Source organism: Neoarius graeffei, chromosome 15, assembly GCF_027579695.1.
Source record: "Neoarius graeffei isolate fNeoGra1 chromosome 15, fNeoGra1.pri, whole genome shotgun sequence".
Lineage (NCBI taxonomy): Eukaryota > Metazoa > Chordata > Actinopteri > Siluriformes > Ariidae > Neoarius > Neoarius graeffei.
The window spans coordinates 42,679,405-42,700,505 of NC_083583.1; the positions used below are offsets into that span (position 1 = coordinate 42,679,405).

At 41.5% G+C, this 21,101-nt stretch overlaps 1 protein-coding gene across 2 annotated transcripts in view; it reads right to left on the reverse strand.

Annotated features, from left to right (window-relative positions):
- Positions 1–21,101, reverse strand: part of arhgap45b (Rho GTPase activating protein 45b) — a 45,190-nt gene that overhangs the window by 18,682 nt on the left and 5,407 nt on the right. For both annotated transcript variants that reach the window (XM_060941363.1, XM_060941362.1), the window contains exons 3-10: positions 16,571–16,714; positions 16,218–16,302; positions 11,071–11,143; positions 10,788–10,848; positions 10,524–10,658; positions 10,333–10,394; positions 9,670–9,780; positions 7,018–7,098 (exon numbers count right to left, since the gene is read on the reverse strand). In XM_060941363.1, coding sequence (XP_060797346.1) covers positions 7,018–7,098; positions 9,670–9,780; positions 10,333–10,394; positions 10,524–10,658; positions 10,788–10,848; positions 11,071–11,143; positions 16,218–16,302; positions 16,571–16,714 — 752 coding nt within the window. The remainder of the gene's footprint in view (positions 1–7,017; positions 7,099–9,669; positions 9,781–10,332; positions 10,395–10,523; positions 10,659–10,787; positions 10,849–11,070; positions 11,144–16,217; positions 16,303–16,570; positions 16,715–21,101) is intronic.

The following is a 21,101-nucleotide window of genomic DNA, read 5'->3' on the forward strand; positions in this document are numbered from 1 at the left end:
AGGTTTATTTTAGCATGATGGTGCACAGGGCGCCTAAAATCAAATCTTTCTGATTAGACGCTGGAGTGGAGCCCAAATTTTATATGTAAATAATGGAGAGGCCTAGCTGTATCTGTACAAATATATGAATTGTGCCAGTTTGGTTGGTTTAAACCTGTATTAAGTCCAGTTTGATAAGTCAGTAACTAAGAAAAAACTACAGACTAAGAAAAAGTGAAGAATACTTATTTGACTTTATTTTTCAAGGGAAAAAAGTAGAGAATATTTTTCAGAGCCCAGGGGAAACCCTGTAACTGCTGTGTGAAAACACGTACTTCCTGGTTAAAGGCACCAGCCAAATGAGTGTCTGTGTACGTCTTTAAACTTGAGGCTGCTCTCTGATTGGTTGCCTTAACATTTTCCATGACATGCAGGCACTCTCACTACTGGCAGCCAGCTGGTATTGTTTCTTTTTTTTTCTTTCTTTTTTTTTCGCTCTAATGTGATAGGACAATCACTTTGAAAGATGTTGTCCTTTACGTTTATATACAGTAAGCCGACCGCCAATACAGCTCACTTCTGATCCTTAGCTAGCTAACTGGTACTTTCAGGATGGCAACTTCGAGTGCAACCACAGACATGAAAGTCTGTTATTTCCTTACACACAAGTTATTTCCTTTCACAAGACGTTCACTGGCAGAAGAAAAGAGGATAAAGGAGCTTGAAACGGACTGACCCAATTTACAAATTCAGCAGCAAGCAAGTGATGGGGCTTCTCCTGCTCTTATTACGGCAAACAGAGATGGCTATCTAGTGTTATGCTGGTTTATTTTTTCCCTTTAGTTTGTTTGTACCAGTTTGCAAATGAGAAACATTACATGCACTTTCCCTTTGGTCGGCCAGTTTCATAACAGAGATGATTTGCTGGAACATGATTGAGAGAACAGCAGATATTGGAGTGTACATTAATAATGCAAAGCAAATTAATTTGTTCTACTGAATAATATAATAATATACAGTCCTCTCTGAAAGTATTGTAACCACGAGGCCAATTATTTTGTTTTTGCTGTATATTTAAGACATTTGGGTTTGAGATCAAAAGATGAATATGGCACAGTAAAGCAGAACTCCAGTACTGATTATCTGATGTTTACATCTAGACATGTAAAATGAGTTTGAATATAACATATTTGGTGTCTGAGCATCCAGTGTTTAGGTGAGTAAAAGTATAGGAAGAGATAGCCTTAAAGGGCTGATGACACGAACATGACTCTATGCAATTTCTTAAATAAACTATACAACACGGCAAACATGTTAGATTTCTGTTATAATTACGTGAAAAGAAGCTGTTGTTACGTGAATATCCAACTTTTAATTGCACAGCGCAAGAAAACTGGGTCCGTGGCTCGCGGCCATGTTGTGACGTCAGCAGGAGAACACGCTGCGGTTCACTGGCTGTTCTACTCTGGTTCTACTCAATGGAAATGGCGCATGAAAACGCCGGTGAACTCTCTAGTGCTAGCTCTTCCTCTTCTGGGAGTCTAGAATTGTGTTGATCTCTTCCGAATAGAATCTATGATAGCCTACCCTCTTTACCCTTTGCCTCTCGTTGCTAGGCGGCAGTTACATGAAAGCCGCAAGCTTTCACAAGCAAATACATGAATGATATCACGCCGACTTTATGATTACATTTATGATTATCATGTAGAATCTATAGCTCTATGTACCTTTATCTTATGTCGTTTCACAACACATGTTCTGACAGGAGGACTGTCTTTGGATCCGGCGTAGCTACTAGTAGACCCCCTCCGGAATACTGGCAGTGTTGCCAGATTGGGAGGTTTCCCGCCCAGTTGGGCGGTTTCAAGTGCATTTTGGTGGGTTTTGAACATATTTTGGGCTGGAAAACGTCAGCAGTATCTGGCAACAGATCTGGCAACAGATACTGCTGACGTTTTCCAGCCCAAAATATGTTCAAAACCTACCAAAATGCACTTGAAACCGCCCAACTGGGCGGGAAACCTCCCAATCTGGCAACACTGTGTAGGCACTGCTGATGGTAGTAACACACGTTTGTGCTGAACTGAACACCCAAGAGATTCCTTTAAGCTGGGAAGGGTGTCAAAACAATCCAAATCGAAGTGTTCAGAGCACAGGACGGATGTTGGTGAGGGCTCCCACTTGTCACGAGTGCGCCTGACTTGCTTCACCCACTTCGCATGCAGCTCGGGATCTCTGGGAAACTTGAATAAACTTACCCCATCCTTGTGGGTTTTGGAGCAAAAGCCGGCAACACAACGCGAAGGCATAATAACTATATGTCTAATAAAAATACTAATAATGATAAACTGAACACCTGTCGCATCAACAACAAACTGGTAAGTTAGGAGGAAGGTTCTTTCGCTGACGTCATATAGCTCCTCCTCCTCTTTCGTCTCCTGGGTGCTGCAGCCCTGTCAAATTTGCCCAAATAGCCGCGTTTTTTATCATAACTTGTAAAATAAGCGCCTTCGTGAATTAATATATGGATCATCCGGAATTACTTTTTATGTTATAAAACATCGCCAAAGATGTCAAAAACGTGTCATCAGCACTTTAAAGTTAATTAAAGTAAATAACACTTAATATATGGTTGCATATCCCTTGCTTGCAATAACTGCATCAATCTGGCAACCCACTGACATCAACACACTGTTGCATTCCTCTTCTGAGATGCTTTTCCAGGTTTGTACAGGAGTGTCTCTCAGTTGTCATTTGTTTTGGGGGGGTTTCTCCATTCAGTTTCCTCTCTAGGAGGTTATGGTCTGGTGATTGACTTGGCCAGTTGAAAACCTTCCACTTTTTTTCCCCCCAGAGGCTTCCTTATTTTTCAGGACATTTCAAATTGTTGTACTGGCTATGCCCAGTGCTTGTGCACTCTACAGCAGATTGTAAGAACAGCTGAAAAGATCACTGGAATCTCTATAGCCACCATCGCCACCTCATACAACAACTGCTGCATCCACAAAGCCATCAGTTTTGCGGATAATGCCTCTCACCCCTCACATGGATCCTTCACTCTCCTGCCATCAACCAGAAGGTACAAGAGCATCCGTGCCACCACCAGCAGACTGCTGCCTACCAGTGCTCTCCTGAGCTAGTCAAACACCTAACCCAGTATGACTCAATACCATTGTACACCTGCACTTTTTCAAAGCAGTATCAGACACTTTATGAAATACTTTTAGACACATTATGGAATGTTAAACATATTGCTGCTAAAGATACACCTACTGCTGCTACCCTACCAATAATTTAATCCCATGTTCTGTGTATTTATTATCCTGTGTATTTATTGTACAGTGCTGTGGTTTTATTGCCCTGTACATGTCTGAATCTGTTGTGTATTTGCCCTTTGTGTAGTCTTGAATACTGCTATGTGTTGCACTACAGTCCTGGTGAAGCAACATTTCATTTCAATGTATACAAGTTATACAAAGGAATGCCCCCCAAAAAAAGCCCCACTTGACATGACCTGTGCAATGGCTCTGATGTATTTTTCCTCTTTTCTCAGCTTCAAAATGGCTTGCTCTTCTTCTATAAAACAGGTTTCTGGTTGTCATACTGGTTTATCCTTTTTAACAACAAATGCAGTCTTTAAAAGGGAAACCCAGGACTCAAACCAAACATTCAGAGACATTGTTTATACAATCAATCTAAGTACGCACCTTGGCAACAAGAAACACCTGTCAGTCACATGTTCCAATATTTTTGGTTACTTGAAAAATGGGTGGGTTCAAAACAAAAGATGTCATGTTCTAAGATGTAGAACACATCTAGATGTACAGTGGTATGCAAAAAGTTTGGGCACCCCGGTCAAAATTACTGTCACTGTGAACAGTTAAGCAAGTTGAAGATGAAATGAACTCCAAAAGGCATAAAGTTAAAAATGAAACACACTTTTCAAAATTTTAAGCAATATCGGTGTATTATTTTGGTTTTGTACAATTTTAGAGTGAAAAAAGGAAAGGAGTAACTTGCAAAAGTATGGGAACCCTAGGAGATTTGAGCATTCAGATCACTTTGACCAATGTCTCAGACCTTAATTAGTTTGTTAGGGTTATGGCTTGCTCACACTCATCGTTAGGAAAGGCCAGGTGATGCAAATTTCAAAGCTTTATAAATACCCAGGCTCCTCTAAACTAGTCCCAAAAATCAGCAGCCATGGGTTCTTCTAAGCAGCTTCCTACCACTCTGAAAATGAAAATGGTTGAGGCCCACAAAGCAGGAGAAGGCTATAAGAAGATAGCAAAACATTTTCAGGTTGCCATTTCCTCAGTTGGAAATGTAATTAAGAAATGGCAGTTAACAGGAACAGTGGAGGTCAAGATAAGGTCTGGAAGACCAGGAAAAATTTCAGAGAGAGATGCTCGTAGGATTGCTAGAAAGGCAAATCAGAACCCCCGCTTGACTGCAAAAGACCTTCAGGAAGACTTAGCAGACTCTGGAGTTGTGGTACATTGCTCTACTGTTCAACGACAACTGTACAAACATGGCCTTCATGGAAAAGTCATCAGAAGAAAACCTTGCCTGCGTCCTCACCACAAAATTCAGCGTCAGAAGTTTGCAAAAGAACATCTAAACAAGCCTAATGCATTTTGGAAGCAAGTTCTGTGAACCGATGAGGTTAAAATGGAACTCTTTGGCAGCAACAAGCAAAGGTATGTTTGGAGAAAAAAGGGCACAGAATTTCATGAAAAGAACACCTCTCCAACCGTTAAGCACGGGGGTGGATCAATCATGCTTTGGGGTTGTGTTGCAGCCAATGGCATGGGGAAGATTTCACGGGTAGAGGGAAGAATGGATTCAATGAAATTCCAGCAAATTCTGGAAGCAAACATAACCCCCTCTGTAAAAAAGCTGAAATTGAAAAGAGGATGGCTTCTACAAATGGATAATGATCCTAAACACACCTCAAAATCCAGAATAGACTACCTCAACAGGCGCAAGCTGAAGGTTTTGCCATGGCCCTCACAGTCCCCTGATCTGAACATCATTGAAAATCTGTGAATAGACCTCAAAAGAGCAGTGCAGGCAAGGAATCTCTGGAACTGGAAGACTTTTGCAAGGAAGAATGGATGAAAATTCCTCAAGCAAGAATTAAGACTCTTGGCTGGCTACAAAGAGTGTTTACAAGCTGTGATACTTGCCACAGGAGGTGCTACTAGGTACTAACCATGCAGGGTGCCCAAACTTTTGCTTCGGGCCCTTTTCCTTTTTTGTCATTTTGAAAATGTAAAAGATGAAAATAAAAAATAGTTTTTGCTTAAAATATAAAGGGAATGAGTCATGTTTAACTTTATGCCTTTTGGAGATCATTTCATCTTCAACTTGCTTAACTGTTCACAGTAACAGTAATTTTGACCAGGGTGCCCAAACTTTTGCATACCACTGTAAATATCAGGAAATGAAAGATAAAGTTCTAATCTACCATCTCATATTCATCTTTTGATTTCAAAATGAAATCGATTGAAAATGCGATTCACCAGACCAGGCCACCTTCTTCCACTGCTCCATGGTCCAGTTCTGATGCTCACATACCCATTGCAGGCGCTTTCGGTGGTGGGCAGGGGTCAGCATGGGCACCCTGAACAGTCTACAGCTATGCAGCCTCATACACAGCAAGCTGCAATGCATTATGTGCTCTGACATGTTTCTCCTATAGCCAGTCTTAAATTTTTCAGCAATTTGTGCTACAGTAGCTCTTCTGCTGCCTCTTTATGTGAGACTTGGGTGCCCATGACCCTGTTCACTGTTTGTCCTTCCTTGGATCACTTTTGGTAGGTACTAACCACTGCATACCGTGAACATCCTACAAGATCTGCTGCTTTGGAGATGCTCTGACCCAGTCGTCTAGCCATCACAAGTTGGCCCTTATCAAAGTCGCTCAGATCCTTACACTTGACCATTTTCCCTGTTTCCAACACATCAATTTTACTCTTACTTCAGAGTAGGTACTCTCCCAGCACAAGAGGAACAATGAGTGACGTAAAGGTATGCTGATTGGTCCAGATGATGGGTTGAACACATGAATCAATGCAGGCTGTATTAGGCAGCACTGGCAACTGCCAGTTTTAAAAATCTGTGTTAAACTTTAGCCAACAACTCTTAATAATAGCCTTAAAAAATACAGACAAATGGACCAACAATGAAGTCCTGGCTTTACTGAGCCTATATGCGAAGGAGAAAATACAACGTGATTTTGATGCTTCTTAATTAAACTAAATGCTCTTGTCCATGTTTTTTTTTTAAAATCTATTACATAAGAATTATTTATTCTTTTACATTTACATTACATTTACATTAATCTATTACATTTAGCCTTATAAAAATAATAATCCACACTAATATGTTAGGTAAACATATTTTAAGTAATCACCATCTATTTTCCACCTCGAATGTGCTCTTTATAATGTAAAACAAAGAATTTACTGTCAGCTCGTAACACTTCCTAGTCTCCCCCCTTTCTATGGTGCAGTGGAATGGTCCATTTCTATAGAAGCACGTGACTGAAACACGACACATGAAAGTGGACAGTTTTAAATCCTAATATTTGCTAGTTTGCTGTTTTCATTGCAAAACAAGAACACTTTTGGACAAGACTCACATTCATATGAAAACACCAAACTAGTGACTCTAGCAACCATTGGCTGGCGTACATCATTTCAGCACTCCTACTGACAGTGTGAATGCAAACAGAAAATAAAGCCCGTGAAGTTCTCCGGGGAGCTCCCCAGGGGGTAGTTCCTCTCAATAAAGTCCCTAGAACTGTTTGGTTCGAAAGCGCCTATAAGTGAAATTGAAAGCAGGTGTGTGTGGTTAAAGTTGTCAATAATCAGGCTTTGTGGGAACTGTAGTGTCAAATCTGGGCAAACAACATTCACCAGTCAGTCGTGTTCAAATTCATGGCAAGCAGCAAAACAGCAGATTTAGATAACTAGATCATCTGTGGAACTTGCAGTGGCTGGATGACAATAAGATAACACCAGCAGCACTCACCAGCTTTCTCCTTGCTTTGAGCCACTGTTCCTTCAGCTCTTTTCGTTTCTTCTCATGCTCCTGTTTACGCTGCATCAGAGGCTGTAAGCAGAATAGTAGTAGAAATTCTTAAAGGAAATGAATTGTAAAATACAAATTTACTGGTAATTAAGCACTTTGACATGTAATTCAAAGTAGCACTACGTTGAGGTAGTAATTCTGAAAGGATACTGATTATTTTCACATTTAAAAGTGGCTAACTTAGGACATCAGCCAAAATACGTGTACGCTGCCATATTCATCCGCACTACTATAAGGATACCGTGAAAAGTCAAAATGAGGCTGTGAGATTGATGACGTTGAAGTTGCTGAAGCCGGATCCAGGCGAGACCCCACCATTTGCTTACTGCATGGTATACTATGGTGATTTTGCTCATGAGTTTTCTTGTATTTAGTGCAGTTATTTTCACTGCAAACTCTTTTTTTAGTACCATATTGTTGTATTATCCCTGTGAATTGTGTTCTGTGAAGATAATGCCGCATTGCACAGCATTTAGTTGTAAAAACGGTATTGGTCGGTCAACTTGTCTGCCGGTATTGTCATGGCATGGCTATCCACTAGCTCCCGAGAAGAAGTCACTTCTGAAGTAGTGGTTGAACAATGTTGGGAGAGATCACTTCACTCCAAACAAGACTTCAAAAGTTATGCAGCAAGCATTTTACAGAAGAATGTGTTGTGAAAGACATATCTGAAGAAGGGCAGCACGGTGGTGTAGTGGTTAGCGCTGTCGCCTCACAGCAAGAAGGTCCGGATTCGAGCCCAGTGGCCGGCGAGGGCCTTTCTGTGTGGAGTTTGCATGTTCTCCCCATGTCCACGTGGGTTTCCTCCGGGTGCTCCGGTTTCCCCCACAGTCCAAAGACATGCAGGTTAGGTTAACTGGTGACTCTAAATTGACCGTAGGTGTGAATGTGAGTGTGAATGGTTGTCTGTGTCTATGTGTCGGCCCTGTGATGACCTGGCGACTTGTCCAGGGTGTACCCCGCCTTTCGCCCGTAGTCAGCTGGGATAGGCTCCAGCTTGCCTGCGACCCTGTAGAACAGGATACAGCGGCTAGAGATAATGAGATGAGATATTTGAAGAAACAACAAGGGAAGCGAAGGGAACCAGGAAAAGGAGAACACTTGTTCAAGATTCAAGATTTTGTGCTAGTCCCGAAGGTGCAAAAAGTTAAGGTGCAAAAATATTAAGACAAAAAACAAAACAAAAAAAAAAACCACCCATTACCTAGCAAGTACCTGAGAGCTATGAAAGGTGATAAGTAAATAAACATAATATATACAAAATAAGCATAAATACACTTAACAGAAACAATATGGAAATCAAGTAATATGTACAGGTTGTGGATTGAATAGAAAAACAATGTATTGCACATGTCATATCTCAGACTGTGGAGATATCAGCGTTCAATAAGTTTATTGCAGTTGGAAGGAAACTGTTTTTAAGTTTGTTGGTACGTATGCGTATAGATCTGAAGCGCCTGCCTGATGGGAGGAGCTCAAACAAGTGATGTGCGGGGTGAATGATGTCCTTTATAATGTTGAGGATACATGCGCGCTCCCACAGGAAGTGACTCTGACGTCATGATGACTGCGCCGGTTGAACGAAAGAGTTCCTTATAAATTACGTATTTTTTCTATGTTTATCCTACTTTAGACACATAAAAACATTACAGAAACACTGTCCTAGAATTGATACGGTGACTAGAATTCGGTTAGTTTTCAGTGATCATTTCCTTTAAAATAAGAAACAGCATAAAAGTCAATACATACGCTGACATATACTGTATTTCAGGAATGATCTGAACAACAGAATAAAACTTAAATAGTTTTAACTAGCAATTCTTTCTTCTTCAGGAAAATCATCTCTTATTTAACAGGGTCTCCTCCTTTATTTTATGAGTATAGTTTTAAAAGTTTATGTTAATATAGTTAATGATTGAACTGTTAATAATCCCATGTCTAGAATACCACGCATTAGATTAGAAAACTATCAGTTTATACAGTTAAGAAAAACCTACAAAGTTCACGGAAGAGCTTGTCTTTAATCTCTGCCGATATACAACATTACATACAGTATTAACTCATCTCATCTCATTATCTGTAGCCGCTTTATCCTGTTCTACAGGGTCGCAGGCAAGCTGGAGCCTATCCCAGCTGACTACAGGCGAAAGGCGGGGTACACCCTGGACAAGTCGCCAGGTCATCACAGGGCTGACACATAGACACAGACAACCATTCACACTCACATTCACACCTACGGTCAATTTAGAGTCACCAGTTAACCTAACCTGCATGTCTTTGGACTGTGGGGGAAACCGGAGCACCCGGAGGAAACCCACGCGGACACGGGGAGAACATGCAAACTCCACACAGAAAGGCCCTCGCCGGCCACGGGGCTCGAACCCGGACCTTCTTGCTGTGAGGCAACAGCGCTAACCACTACACCACCGTGCCGCCCAGTACTAACTTATGTAGTTAATATTAACTTTCACTCAGGATTTGCGCTTTGGTTTATTTTACTGCAGTTCACATTCATTACTATAAAAAAAATATTAAAAACTGAAAATTTTGTATTTATAACGAAAAGCACATGTCAATGTCTCAGCTGTGTACCTGTATGAAGGTCTGGCAGTGCAGAGTGTTTGCAGCCTGCTGTATTCCTGAACCCTGCTCCAGGTCCTGCTCCAGGGCCAGAGAGTATATAGAGAAGAAAGGCATGTGTGGCTGAAAGAGGGGAAAAAGAAGAGTAATACAGAGTTAAACAGCAGAGTAATCCAGTGTACTTTATACCTTTTTTGTACTATATACCTTTTTAGATTGGTCGATAGGTGTTAATTCATTTTCTATAACACTGATAACAAGAAAGCACAATATCCCCCGCTACAGTATATTGCAAACGAAATTGCAATATGCATATTACTGTCCCATATCAAAGCTTTTTGCTAAGTTTTGTGAAATTCCTCCAAAACTTGTGAGAGGAGTTGATTTCAGAAGGTAAGAACCCTTTCCGGGATGGACGGACGAATGGACTTTGCCACGGCATAATCCCCCTTCGGGCCTTTAGGCCAGCGGGGGATAAAAAGTAAAAATCTGTTATTTAATTAGTAAAAATGTAATCAGAGCAATCAGAAATTACTGTAGTGTAGTAGTAATAAACGTTTTGGCATATGTTGTTATAGGAAAATAACAACACTGAGTGACTAAAATTAACTCCAATTTGCCTTGGGATGCATCATACCACACCGTTTTATTCCTCACATAAAGAGTGTAACTCACCTGCGTGATTGTTTGCTTGCATGTCTGATACAGTCTTTGGAGGCCTTTGGAAAACTCCACCTCTGCAATACACAAAATTTAATATGCAAAGTCATCATATGCCACAAGATATTAAAAGAAACAGGCTTTGCAAACTGAGTGAAAAAAGGACCTGGTTCGCATTTAAAATGCATGAGACGTTCACATCTTACCAAAAGAGATGCGTTTCTCCACGTAGCCAATGAGGTCCTTCATGTACTTGGCGATGGTCTTAGCATACATCAGGGCAGAGTCAACTCCACCTTCACTACGCTGCAGAAGGATGTCTACTTCCTCAGCTCTCATTGCTTTTCACACACACACACACACACACACACACACACACACACACACACACACACACACACACACAGTTTCAGTCTAGTTTAAACAATCACCCATGCTTTAACTGAAAGGAGACAAAGTTAAAAGGATACCTAATTCAGAAGAGTCTTGTGAAGTCTCCACACCAGAGATTCTGTACAGGTTCTCCACAGACTGAAAACACAAACAGGATTACAACCATGTTCTTCAATTCCCTCAGACATTTCAGTTTAGTCGTTTCCCTAGCTTCATCTTGATCAGTGCTATGAGGCAGTTTGTCCCTGTCTGCTACTATACACTTCAGGATTGATGCTGCGACACTTCAGTCAGCAGGAGGTGAAGAGGTTCTGCCTTCACAGTGCTCACACACAAACACACACAGACACACACTGCTACCTTGCTCTTCTCTGTAGGCAGTACTGATAAAAGAGTGCTGCTGTCAACCTCTCCCATTAACAGCTCCGAGACACTGAATAAGAGAGAAAAATACATACAGGAGAGAGAAAATAAATGCATACACTGCCCTGTGTGCTCTATATATCACTGTTGCTGCTGTATGGCACTCAAAACACCAACAATTTTCTGGTCCAAAGCGAAAGTGTTCCATGGTCTTATCAGTAATCTGGTAATGGTTATCATTAGGCTTGAACAACTATGTGTGTTTTAATAATGATCACTGTGTTTGTCTTTATTATTAAACATGATATATAGTATACCATATATTATTCTATCCACATTCACTGGATATGAGCAATCGCACGTTCTGATTGGCTACTTTACTATGAGGCTATCAGCTCATATACTGTGAGTAGAGAAAAACAAAGTGGCGGAGCGTGTTGCTGAACCAACCAAGGCTGAAATAAAAACTCTACTTGAAAACAAAACCACAAAAAATCCAACAAAAAAAAATATCAACAAAATATGGAATAAAAGTATTTGATGGGAAGAATGTATCTTTTTTATTTTTCAAGAATTATTAATATAGCATTTTTCACAAATTGCTAGTGTCATTTCGCTGGTTTGTTTACATTCTAAGTGGAAATGATTTTGTCGGATGTTTGGTATAAAGTTTTTATTTATCGAATTTGCAAAAAATAAAAATGCTCTGTTTCTCAAAATCCAGTGAATGTGGATAGAATAAAACAGTTATTCCACTCAATCTTGTCATACATGGCTTATAGCAGACTCAGCGCTACGCGCCTCGTTGGCCATCAGTTCATGTACGATTCGATTTCGTGGAATAACTGTTAAATATATTATTATACATACAGGACACTTTTTCCATGGAATAAAAATGTGTTCTATTCCCTTCTAGCCGATTTCATTCATTTGGTTCAATAGCATGCAATATTGTTAGCATATTGCATGTTGTCAAGACAACACGACATCACATCAGAGACGTAAAACTTCCGCACTAGCAAGTGACAGTGACAATTTGTAAACAAACATGGCTGCCAGGTTTGCGTCGTTAAAAACGGAAGATTTTTAGAGAATTTTGGCTGCCAGGTCGCTCCGTTGTGTGTAGCTGTCGATGTTGATTTTAAAAGTAATTAAGTAAATTACATTGGGAAATGAATACTTAAGTCTGAGTGAGAAATACTGTGGTGAGTGTGCGTGGAAGAGGAGTCTGGAGACAGAAATCTTAGTTTCTCGGTTGTTAGCCTGTGCTAGTAGTAGCTCTCAGTAGCACTGGCTTGACTGCGCTAGTGTTGGCCTTCACTAACACTACTGCTCAATTCTACACAGGCTGGAAGGTAACTGGACTGCCGCGCTAACAGCACCGAGTCGCGGGTAAGCTCGCGTTGGCCTTCGATAATGATGATATGAAGAGAGTGTGTATGTATGTATTATAATAATAATAATAATATTGGCTGGCTTTTTTTCATGGTGTATCAGATATATTCCATTCTGCTAGCATGATATTGAACTCGTCTTCGACTCATTCAATATCATGCTAGCGGAATGGAATATATCTGATACACCATGAAAAAAAGCCAGCCAATATTATTTAAATATATGAGTCAAACAAGTAATATGACTAAAAGGCCAACAGGGTATATGAAAAGGCATTGTTACGTGAAATCAAACTGTTTCTAATTGGACTGACTAATTAATTATCACGAATAACTGCAGTATTGTTGTATTAAGAAAAATGATCATGATTATCACTGTAGCCCCAGCGAATAATAATAATAATAATTAAAGCCGCAAGCGGCCTCGACGGGCCCTCGCGCCAGCGGCCAAGGGGGGCGGGGGCATGCGTCCCCGCGAAATACCTTCCACAGCTTCTTCGGCAAGAGACATTACTCCCACAATGGCGACAAAGCACAGAATCGGACACAGAGTACACGGTGCGCTGAGATGTTGTCATGGACAGAAAATTTTATGCCATGGCTTCCCAACCAAATTAATGTATTTACCTCATCAGTCACCAAGCTATAGCTACATAGGATTGTCCTCTGTTAGACATCTATTAGTCTGTATGTAACGCTACAACACTTGCTCCCGACTGCCTACCCATTCCCCACAAGTCATGTGTGTTTAAGGCAACCAAAACAACATACTCCTGGTGCCTCATGATTGTAAACACCTCTCCTGCAACTGATACAGCGCAATGAGCGCCCCCAGTGGTGAAAGTTCACCAAATTTGGTATACATGTCAAGGGACCTATGAAGAGTTGTGTCAAGTTTGATCAAGTTTGACCAATCAGAAGCCGAGATATAAAATGTTGCCTGAAAACAGCGCCCCCAGTGGCACAAGTTTACAAAATTTGGGAGATATGTCAGGTGACCTGTTAAGAGTGTGCGTATCAAGTTTGATCAAGATTGAGTAAATAGAAGATGAGATATTGATTTTTGAAGAAAAAATGTTTTGGTTTTTCCCATGTCAGTAGGTGGCGCTATGCTGTACATGAGCGATTATGAGTTGGAAAAATAAGTGTCTACAACAGCAACGTACTATCACAAGGTAGTGGTGTGAAGGAAAAGCATTATGGAATAATTTACCAAAAACCCGTTTTGGAGCAATTGCGTCGGCCAAAAACAGCGCCCCCCATGGACGAAAATTCCCAAAATGGGGTATACATGACATGGGAGGTAGTAAGAGGGTGGCCGTGAAGTTTGACCAAATTTGAGGAAAGATTGGATTTTTTGCCCAAAAATAGCGCCCCCAGTGGCGAAATATCACAGAATTTGGGTAGCATGTCAGAAGCCCAATGAGTGATTTCCGTGTGAAGTATGAGCAGTTTTGAACAATTAGAAGATTTGTTATGAATTTTTAAGCATGTAAAATTTTGCATTGAAAATTGATTGACGTATAACTTCTGAACGGCTTATCCTACGTGATACGTATTTAGGAACTTTTGTCAGCCATGTCTGTAGATGATGTCTATCAATTTTGGTGACATTTCTATGAACGGCCTCGGAGGAGTAGCGCCGTCTTCGTGGCCATGCATTTCGCACAAAAGCAAAATTACCTCACTTCCTGTTGGGCGTGGCTAATGCATTGGCATTACATTTTTGTCCGGCGTAGTGAGATACATATGCGTACCAAATGGCATGCCACTACTACAAACTACGTGGCAACCAGGCACCTTTATGCGGGAGGCCAAAATCACAACGACTTAGGGGGCGCTAAAGAGGCCCTGAGGCCCCCCTGGATCTGGGCTTCTGGTTCTCAGTAGCGGTGGCAGTCTAAGAAAAAGGAGCCAAATTTCGTGCGTTGTCGACCATGGCAAGCGCCCCAATAAGGGTCTTGTAAAGAGTTTGCTTGCCAAGTTTGACAAATCAGAAGCTGCAATATCATTTTTGCCATAACCAGCACCCCCAGGGGCGAAAGTGCACAAAATTTGGCGTATATGTCAGGTGAGCTATGAAGAGTTTGGGTATGAAGTTTGATGACAATTGAGTAAATAGAAGATGAGATATAGATTTTTGAAGAATAAATTTTGTGGTTTTTCCCATGTCAGTAGGTGGCGCTATGCTGTACATGAGCGATTATGAGTTGGGAAAATAAGTGTCTACAACAGCAACGTACTATCACAAGGAAGTGGTGTGAAGGGAAAGCATTATGGAATTATTTACCAAAAACCCGTTTTGGAGCAATTGCGTTGGCCAAAAACAGCGCCCCCCATGGACGAAAATTCCCAAAATGTGGTATACATGACATGGGAGGCAGTAAGAGGGTGGCCGTGAAGTTTGACCAAATTTGAGGAAAGATTGGATTTTTTGCCCAAAAATAGCGCCCCCAGTGGCGAAATATCACAGAAATTGGGTAACATGTCAGAAGCCCAATGAGTGATTTGCGTGTGAAGTATGAGCAGTTTTGAGCAATCAGAAGATTTGTTATGAATTTTTAAGCATGTAAAATTTTGCATCGAAAATTGATTGACGTATAACTTCTGAACGGTTTATCCTACGTGAAACGTATTTAGTAACTTTTGTCAGCCATGTCTGTAGATGATGTGCTTCAATTTTGGTGACATTCCTATGAACGGTCTAGGAGGAGTTGCGCCGTCTTCGTGGCCATGCATTTCGCACAAAAGTGAAATTACCTCACTTCCTGTTGGGCGTGGCTAAAGCTTTGGCATTACATTTTTGTCCGGCTTAGTGAGATACATATGCGTACCAAATGGCATGCCACTACTACAAACTACACGGCACCCAGGCACCTTAATGCGGGAGGCCAAAATCACAACGACTTAGGGGGCGCTATAGAGGCCCTGAGCCCCGGCCAAGTTTGGGCTTTTGGTTCTGAGTAGCGGTGGCAATTCTCGGAACTGGTGCCAAATTTGGTGCGTTTTCGCCCATGGCAAGCGCCCCGAAAATGGCCCAACAGCGGAGAAAAATAAAGAAGAAGAAGAAGAAGACGGAAGAATAATAATAGTGAACTCTTACAAGAACAATAGGGCCTTCGCCCTATAGGGCTCGGGCCCTAATAATAATAATAATAATAATAATTTTTATAATAATATAATAATTACTCCTGCCTCAGAAATACAGTATACCCAACACTGTTATAATTTTGCTGTGCAATTATGCTTAGCAAACCCTTTTGACTCATTAAATAAAACATTTGTCTGTGTTAATACTTAAATTAACATACAGCCAAATACTAAGATTTTAATAATGGATATCATAATATGAAAAATAATGAAGTGATTTTCAGCTAACTTATAGACAACGACTGGCACAATGATAAAAATCAAACACCTGATTTTTTTTCTTTTTTGGGTTGTGGGCCCGTTGCTGAGAAACAGAAAAAAGCCACAACTCCACTTCCTGTTATGGTACTGGAGTGACAAACTGTATCAGTATAGTCATCCTTTTTTCTACATCTACATTTACTCAAACTGCTGATACGGTACGTGCAGCCAAGTTAAGATTCATGCTTTAAATTGCTTTTATTGCCATTTTCACACCACAGATTCCTACACAGCTCTTCTTACTCAGATACGTGCTGAAAAACGAATCATTTCAAAGTCCCCTTGATATGATTTCAGCGTTAGATAAAATCTGAAAGTCATGACAAACAGATCACTTACTTGTTGCTGAAAGCTACTGCAATGGTCTCGATGGCTTTCTCAAAGTCCTTTTTTTCGGCTTCATTGCAGACTTCATAATGAAAGCCTGAGATCAAACCAATACGTTAGAGATATTATCAAGATCTAAAAAATAACTCTTGTCCCTTTCTCAGTAATTTTTATGTTCCTAGACTGGACAATGTCATGTTTTGTTTGCAATGGTTTTTATTTATTTATTATTTGTCTTGGTTATGCTTGTACAGATTGCCTCTGTCCAACTTGAATCACAGCATGCATCTGTAACTGAAAATATTTCAGTTGTCTGAATCATATTTCACTGGCTTTGAAGTGACATGACCAAAGTGGCACCTGACCTTTGACCTGGGAGATGAGTTTGCCAGCGGCGGTGAGTGTCTCCACCGTGTTGAGGAGTGGGTACATGTTGATAATTTGGCGCAGGATCCGCAGCACCTCACCCAGACACTCATGGGCCAACGGGCGGCGGTTCTCCTGTTTGTCTAGAAAAACATACCCACAGGTTGCTAAGTGAGAGCAGCCGCTTACACCAGACAGATGAACACAGTGACTGCAGCTTTACAGATGTGAATTCCTACTGTGAATTCCCCAATTACTCAGAGATCAGCAACGTACACTGTATAGTGTACATTTCAGTGGTAGTTTTTTTTCTTCAAAATTTTAACCCCCCACCGCCCAAGTATTACAGCTGAATACAGTGGGGCAAAAAAGTATTTAGTCAGCCACCAATTGTGCAAGTTCTCCCACTTAAAAAGATGAGAGAGGCCTGTAATTTTCATCATCGGTACACTTCAACTATGAGAGACAGAATGGGGGGAAAGAATCCAGGAAATCACATTGTAGGATTTTTAATGAATTAATTGGTAAATTCCTCGGTAAAATAAGTATTTGGTCACCTACAAACAAGCAAGATTTCTGGCTCTCACAGACCTGTAACAACTTCTTTAAGAGGCTCCTCTGTCCTCCACTCGTTACCTGTATTAATGGCACCTGTTTGAACTCGTTATCAGTATAAAAGACACCTGTCCACAACCTCAAACAGTCACACTCCAAACTCCACTATGGCCAAGACCAAAGAGCTGTCAAAGGACACCAGAAACAAAATTGTAGACCTGCACCAGGCTGGGAAGACTGAATCTGCAATAGGTAAGCAGCTTGGTGTGAAGAAATCAACTGTGGGAGCAATTATTAGAAAATGGAAGACATACAAGACCACTGATAATCTCCCTCGATCTGGGGCTCCACGCAAGATCTCACCCCGTGGGGTCAAAATGATCACAAGAACGGTGAGCAAAAATCCCAGAACCACACGGGGGGGACCTAGTGAATGACCTGCAGAGAGCTGGGACCAAAGTAACAAAGGCTACCATCAGTAACACACTACGCCGCCAGGGACTCAGATCCTGCAGTGCCAGACGTGTCCCCCTGCTTAAGCCAGTACATGTCCAGGCCCGTCTGGAGTTTGCTAGAGAGCATCTGGATGATCCAGAAGAGGATTGGGAGAATGTCATATGGTCAGATGAAACCAAAATAGAACTTTTTGGTAAAAACTCAACTAGTCGTGTTTGGAGGAGAAAGAATGCTGAGTTGCATCCAAAGAACACCATACCTACTGTGAAGCATGGGGGTGGAAACATCATGCTTTGGGGCTGTTTTTCTGCAAAGGGACCAGGACGACTGATCCGTGTAAAGGAAAGAATGAATGGGGCCATGTATCGTGAGATTTTGAGTGAAAACCTCCTTCCATCAGCAAGGGCATTGAAGCGTGGCTGGGTCTTTCAGCATAACAATGATCCCAAACACACCGCCCAGGCAACGAAGGAGTGGCTTCGTAAGAAGCATTTCAAGGTCCTGGAGTGGTCTAGCCAGTCTCCAGATCTCAACCCCATAGAAAATCTTTGGAGGGAGTTGAAAGTCCGTGTTGCCCAGCGACAGCCCCAAAACATCACTGCTCTAGAGGAGATCTGCGTGGAGGAATGGGCCAAAATACCAGCAACAGTGTGTGAAAACCTTGTGAAGACTTACAGAAAACGTTTGACCTCTGTCATTGCCAACAAAGGGTATATAACAAAGTATTGAGATGAACTTTTGTTATTGACCAAATACTTATTTTCCACCATAATTTGCAAATAAATTCTTTAAAAATCAGACAGACAATGTGATTTTCTGGATTTTTTTTTTCTCATTCTGTCTCTCATAGTTGAGGTATACTTATGATGAAAATTACAGGCCTCTCTCATCTTTTTAAGTGGGAGAACTTGCACAATTGGTGACTGACTAAATACTTTTTTGCCCCACTGTATATCAAAACTTATTTAGAGGATATGAAAAAGTTGGAGGCTGTTAAGAGGCAAATTGTGGGCATACACTATATTACAGAATATTAATATCAGATTTCGAAAGAAAATTTTCCTTTTTTATATGACTATCTTAACAAGGTGGCATGATAGTGCAGTCAGTAGCATTGCTGTCTCACAGTTTCAAGGTCCCCGGTCTGATCCTGAGCTTAGGATACTGTCTGTGTGGAATTTTTCATCTTCTTCCTGTGGTTTGTTTCCTCGGATCTCCCAAAAAACATGGGAGGTGGATTGTCAGCTCTAAATGTGGGTGAATATGTGTGTGCGCGCATGTTGCTCTGCATCCCTGGTGTCCCATGCCGGGTGTAATCCCAACTTGCACCCAGGATAAGTCCTGTGCCCAGTGTTCTCAGGATGAACTCCAGATCCACTGTAACCATAACCAGCTTAAAGTGGATAATGAAGATGAATGAAAGAATGACTAATATCGTAACATGCACTATTTGACTACTTTTGTTATCATATGAAAATAAAGGAACATTTGTGAAACTCAACATAAAAATCACATTATTTGTCTTTTTAATTTTTACTTTTTTTTTACTTTTAAGGTTGTGCAAACTTGACTATATAAGTGCAATGTGTCTCAATGTCCAAATTCAGGAGACTGCTTCCATAAGAAAAGAATAGGGCGTCTAGATACAAAGGTATACAGTGCAGGAATATCAGGTTGCAAAATGAAAATCGAGCTCTTAAGCTGTAGATCCAATAAACTAAAATAGCCAAATGAAAGCTAGAGAAGGACAATAAAAAAACATGCACAAGTAAAGTGACGCCAACTAGGCAAATAGTGACAAAGTAATCTGATCATACTGAGACTCCAACATTTGTATATATTCAGCATACATGTCCAAGAACTGTCCATCAGACAACACATGGTACTAGGAATGCATCGATACTGATACTGGCGTCAGGTATTGGTCTGATAAAAACGCTCTGATAGAATACTCTGATACAATCTCTTATCATCCAATGTCACATGATACTGTACATAAGTGTACACTGTCATGCTTATGAACAGATGACACAAACTGACAGTCATCTGAACGTATTTCACAATTCATGATGGCAATCAAAGCAAAGCAGCCTGCAAACTGCACACTGTGAAAATACCAAGAGGAGCAACAACAGCGTCTTGCTGTTACACAAGTAACCTAATTAAATATCTTATGGTTTTTAAAGGTCCCATGGCATGGTGGTTTGTTGATGCTTTAAACGGGATCGTGGAGGTTTCCGGATGTTATATCCGCAGCCTTTCTCGAAATGAACCCTCGGAATGTAGATATAGCCTCCTGGAAGAAAGCCCCATTTCAGCCCTTTTCCCAGTGCGTCGTTTTGCTAATGAGAAGCATGGAGGCGGGGAAGGGTAGAGGGTGGGGGCGTGCCATGGGGGGAGGGGCTGCCGTCTGCCTCCCAAGAGCGCTCCTCGTCAGGCATGGCCAGGCGGGCGAATGCCCTGGTCCGTCCGCCCTGTCTAAAAAAATGGTACAACTTGAGCCCATGGTAAAACTGGAACTTTGTCGGTTTTTTTTCAGCCTGAGGCCCATGGTAAAACTGAGCAGTTTTACTATGGAGGAGTGGGGACTTTGCCGTTTCCTCCCCCAACTCGCCCCTGGGAGAACCGCTGCCTCTACGGGCGGCCGGTGCCGCTGGAGGGCCGCCCGCGCGACCTCGGCTCCCGACAAAAGATTGGATCTAGGGCTGACTTTCAATGGATTGCAGCGATGGAGCTGCTCTGCCACTCACGACACCCCGGCCCAGAATCAGGGAAAAATACCGCGCGCTGACGTCATTAAGGTGCGACGCGAGGAAATAAAATAAATTCAACAAATGTTTGGGTTTTTACTGAACAAACAAACAAATAAAATGAACGAGTGACTTAAAAAAAAAGAATGTGGGTGTCTTTGTAAAAACTGTTTTGATTGGCTATTATAAGAGAGGTAGCACAGAGTACCTGGCTAACTGCAGGAAGCGGTTAGCTGCACAGCTAATGTAGCCATTGCAAGGCTAACACACCGATTTTAAAACACGGCAAAACGACTTAACAGTTATACACTTACTTGTTCGGTGTTTGTGGCTGATGCGGCAGGGATGCTTGGTACGGACCCAGGCTTCAGTGACAGTTGATGTGCAAAACCTGCCCTGTACTGTCCCAAGTTGTGGAAACATTCATCAGGAAAATGTTTCCGACAAACATACACCGTCTTAGGTAGACTCGACGTCGTATTATTGGAGTAAATAAAATTAAGCCACTGCGTCTTCAGGGGCTCTCCCGTCGGCAGTAAAAACAGACTCTTTTCTGTGTTGTCACATCCATGTACAGTGCAATTTCCATGTTTTGCTCGCTTAGGTGATGCCATGTTGTTGTGTCCTCTATGGTCTCCTCACTACAACTGGGCGGGCAATTCATACAGTGGGTGGGAATCCAGGGGGGGCGTGGGGATCATCTCCCTTGCTGACGTAGTAAAGGGAAGAGCTTATCAACGCGCCGTTTTGACGCGCCATTCTCAAATGT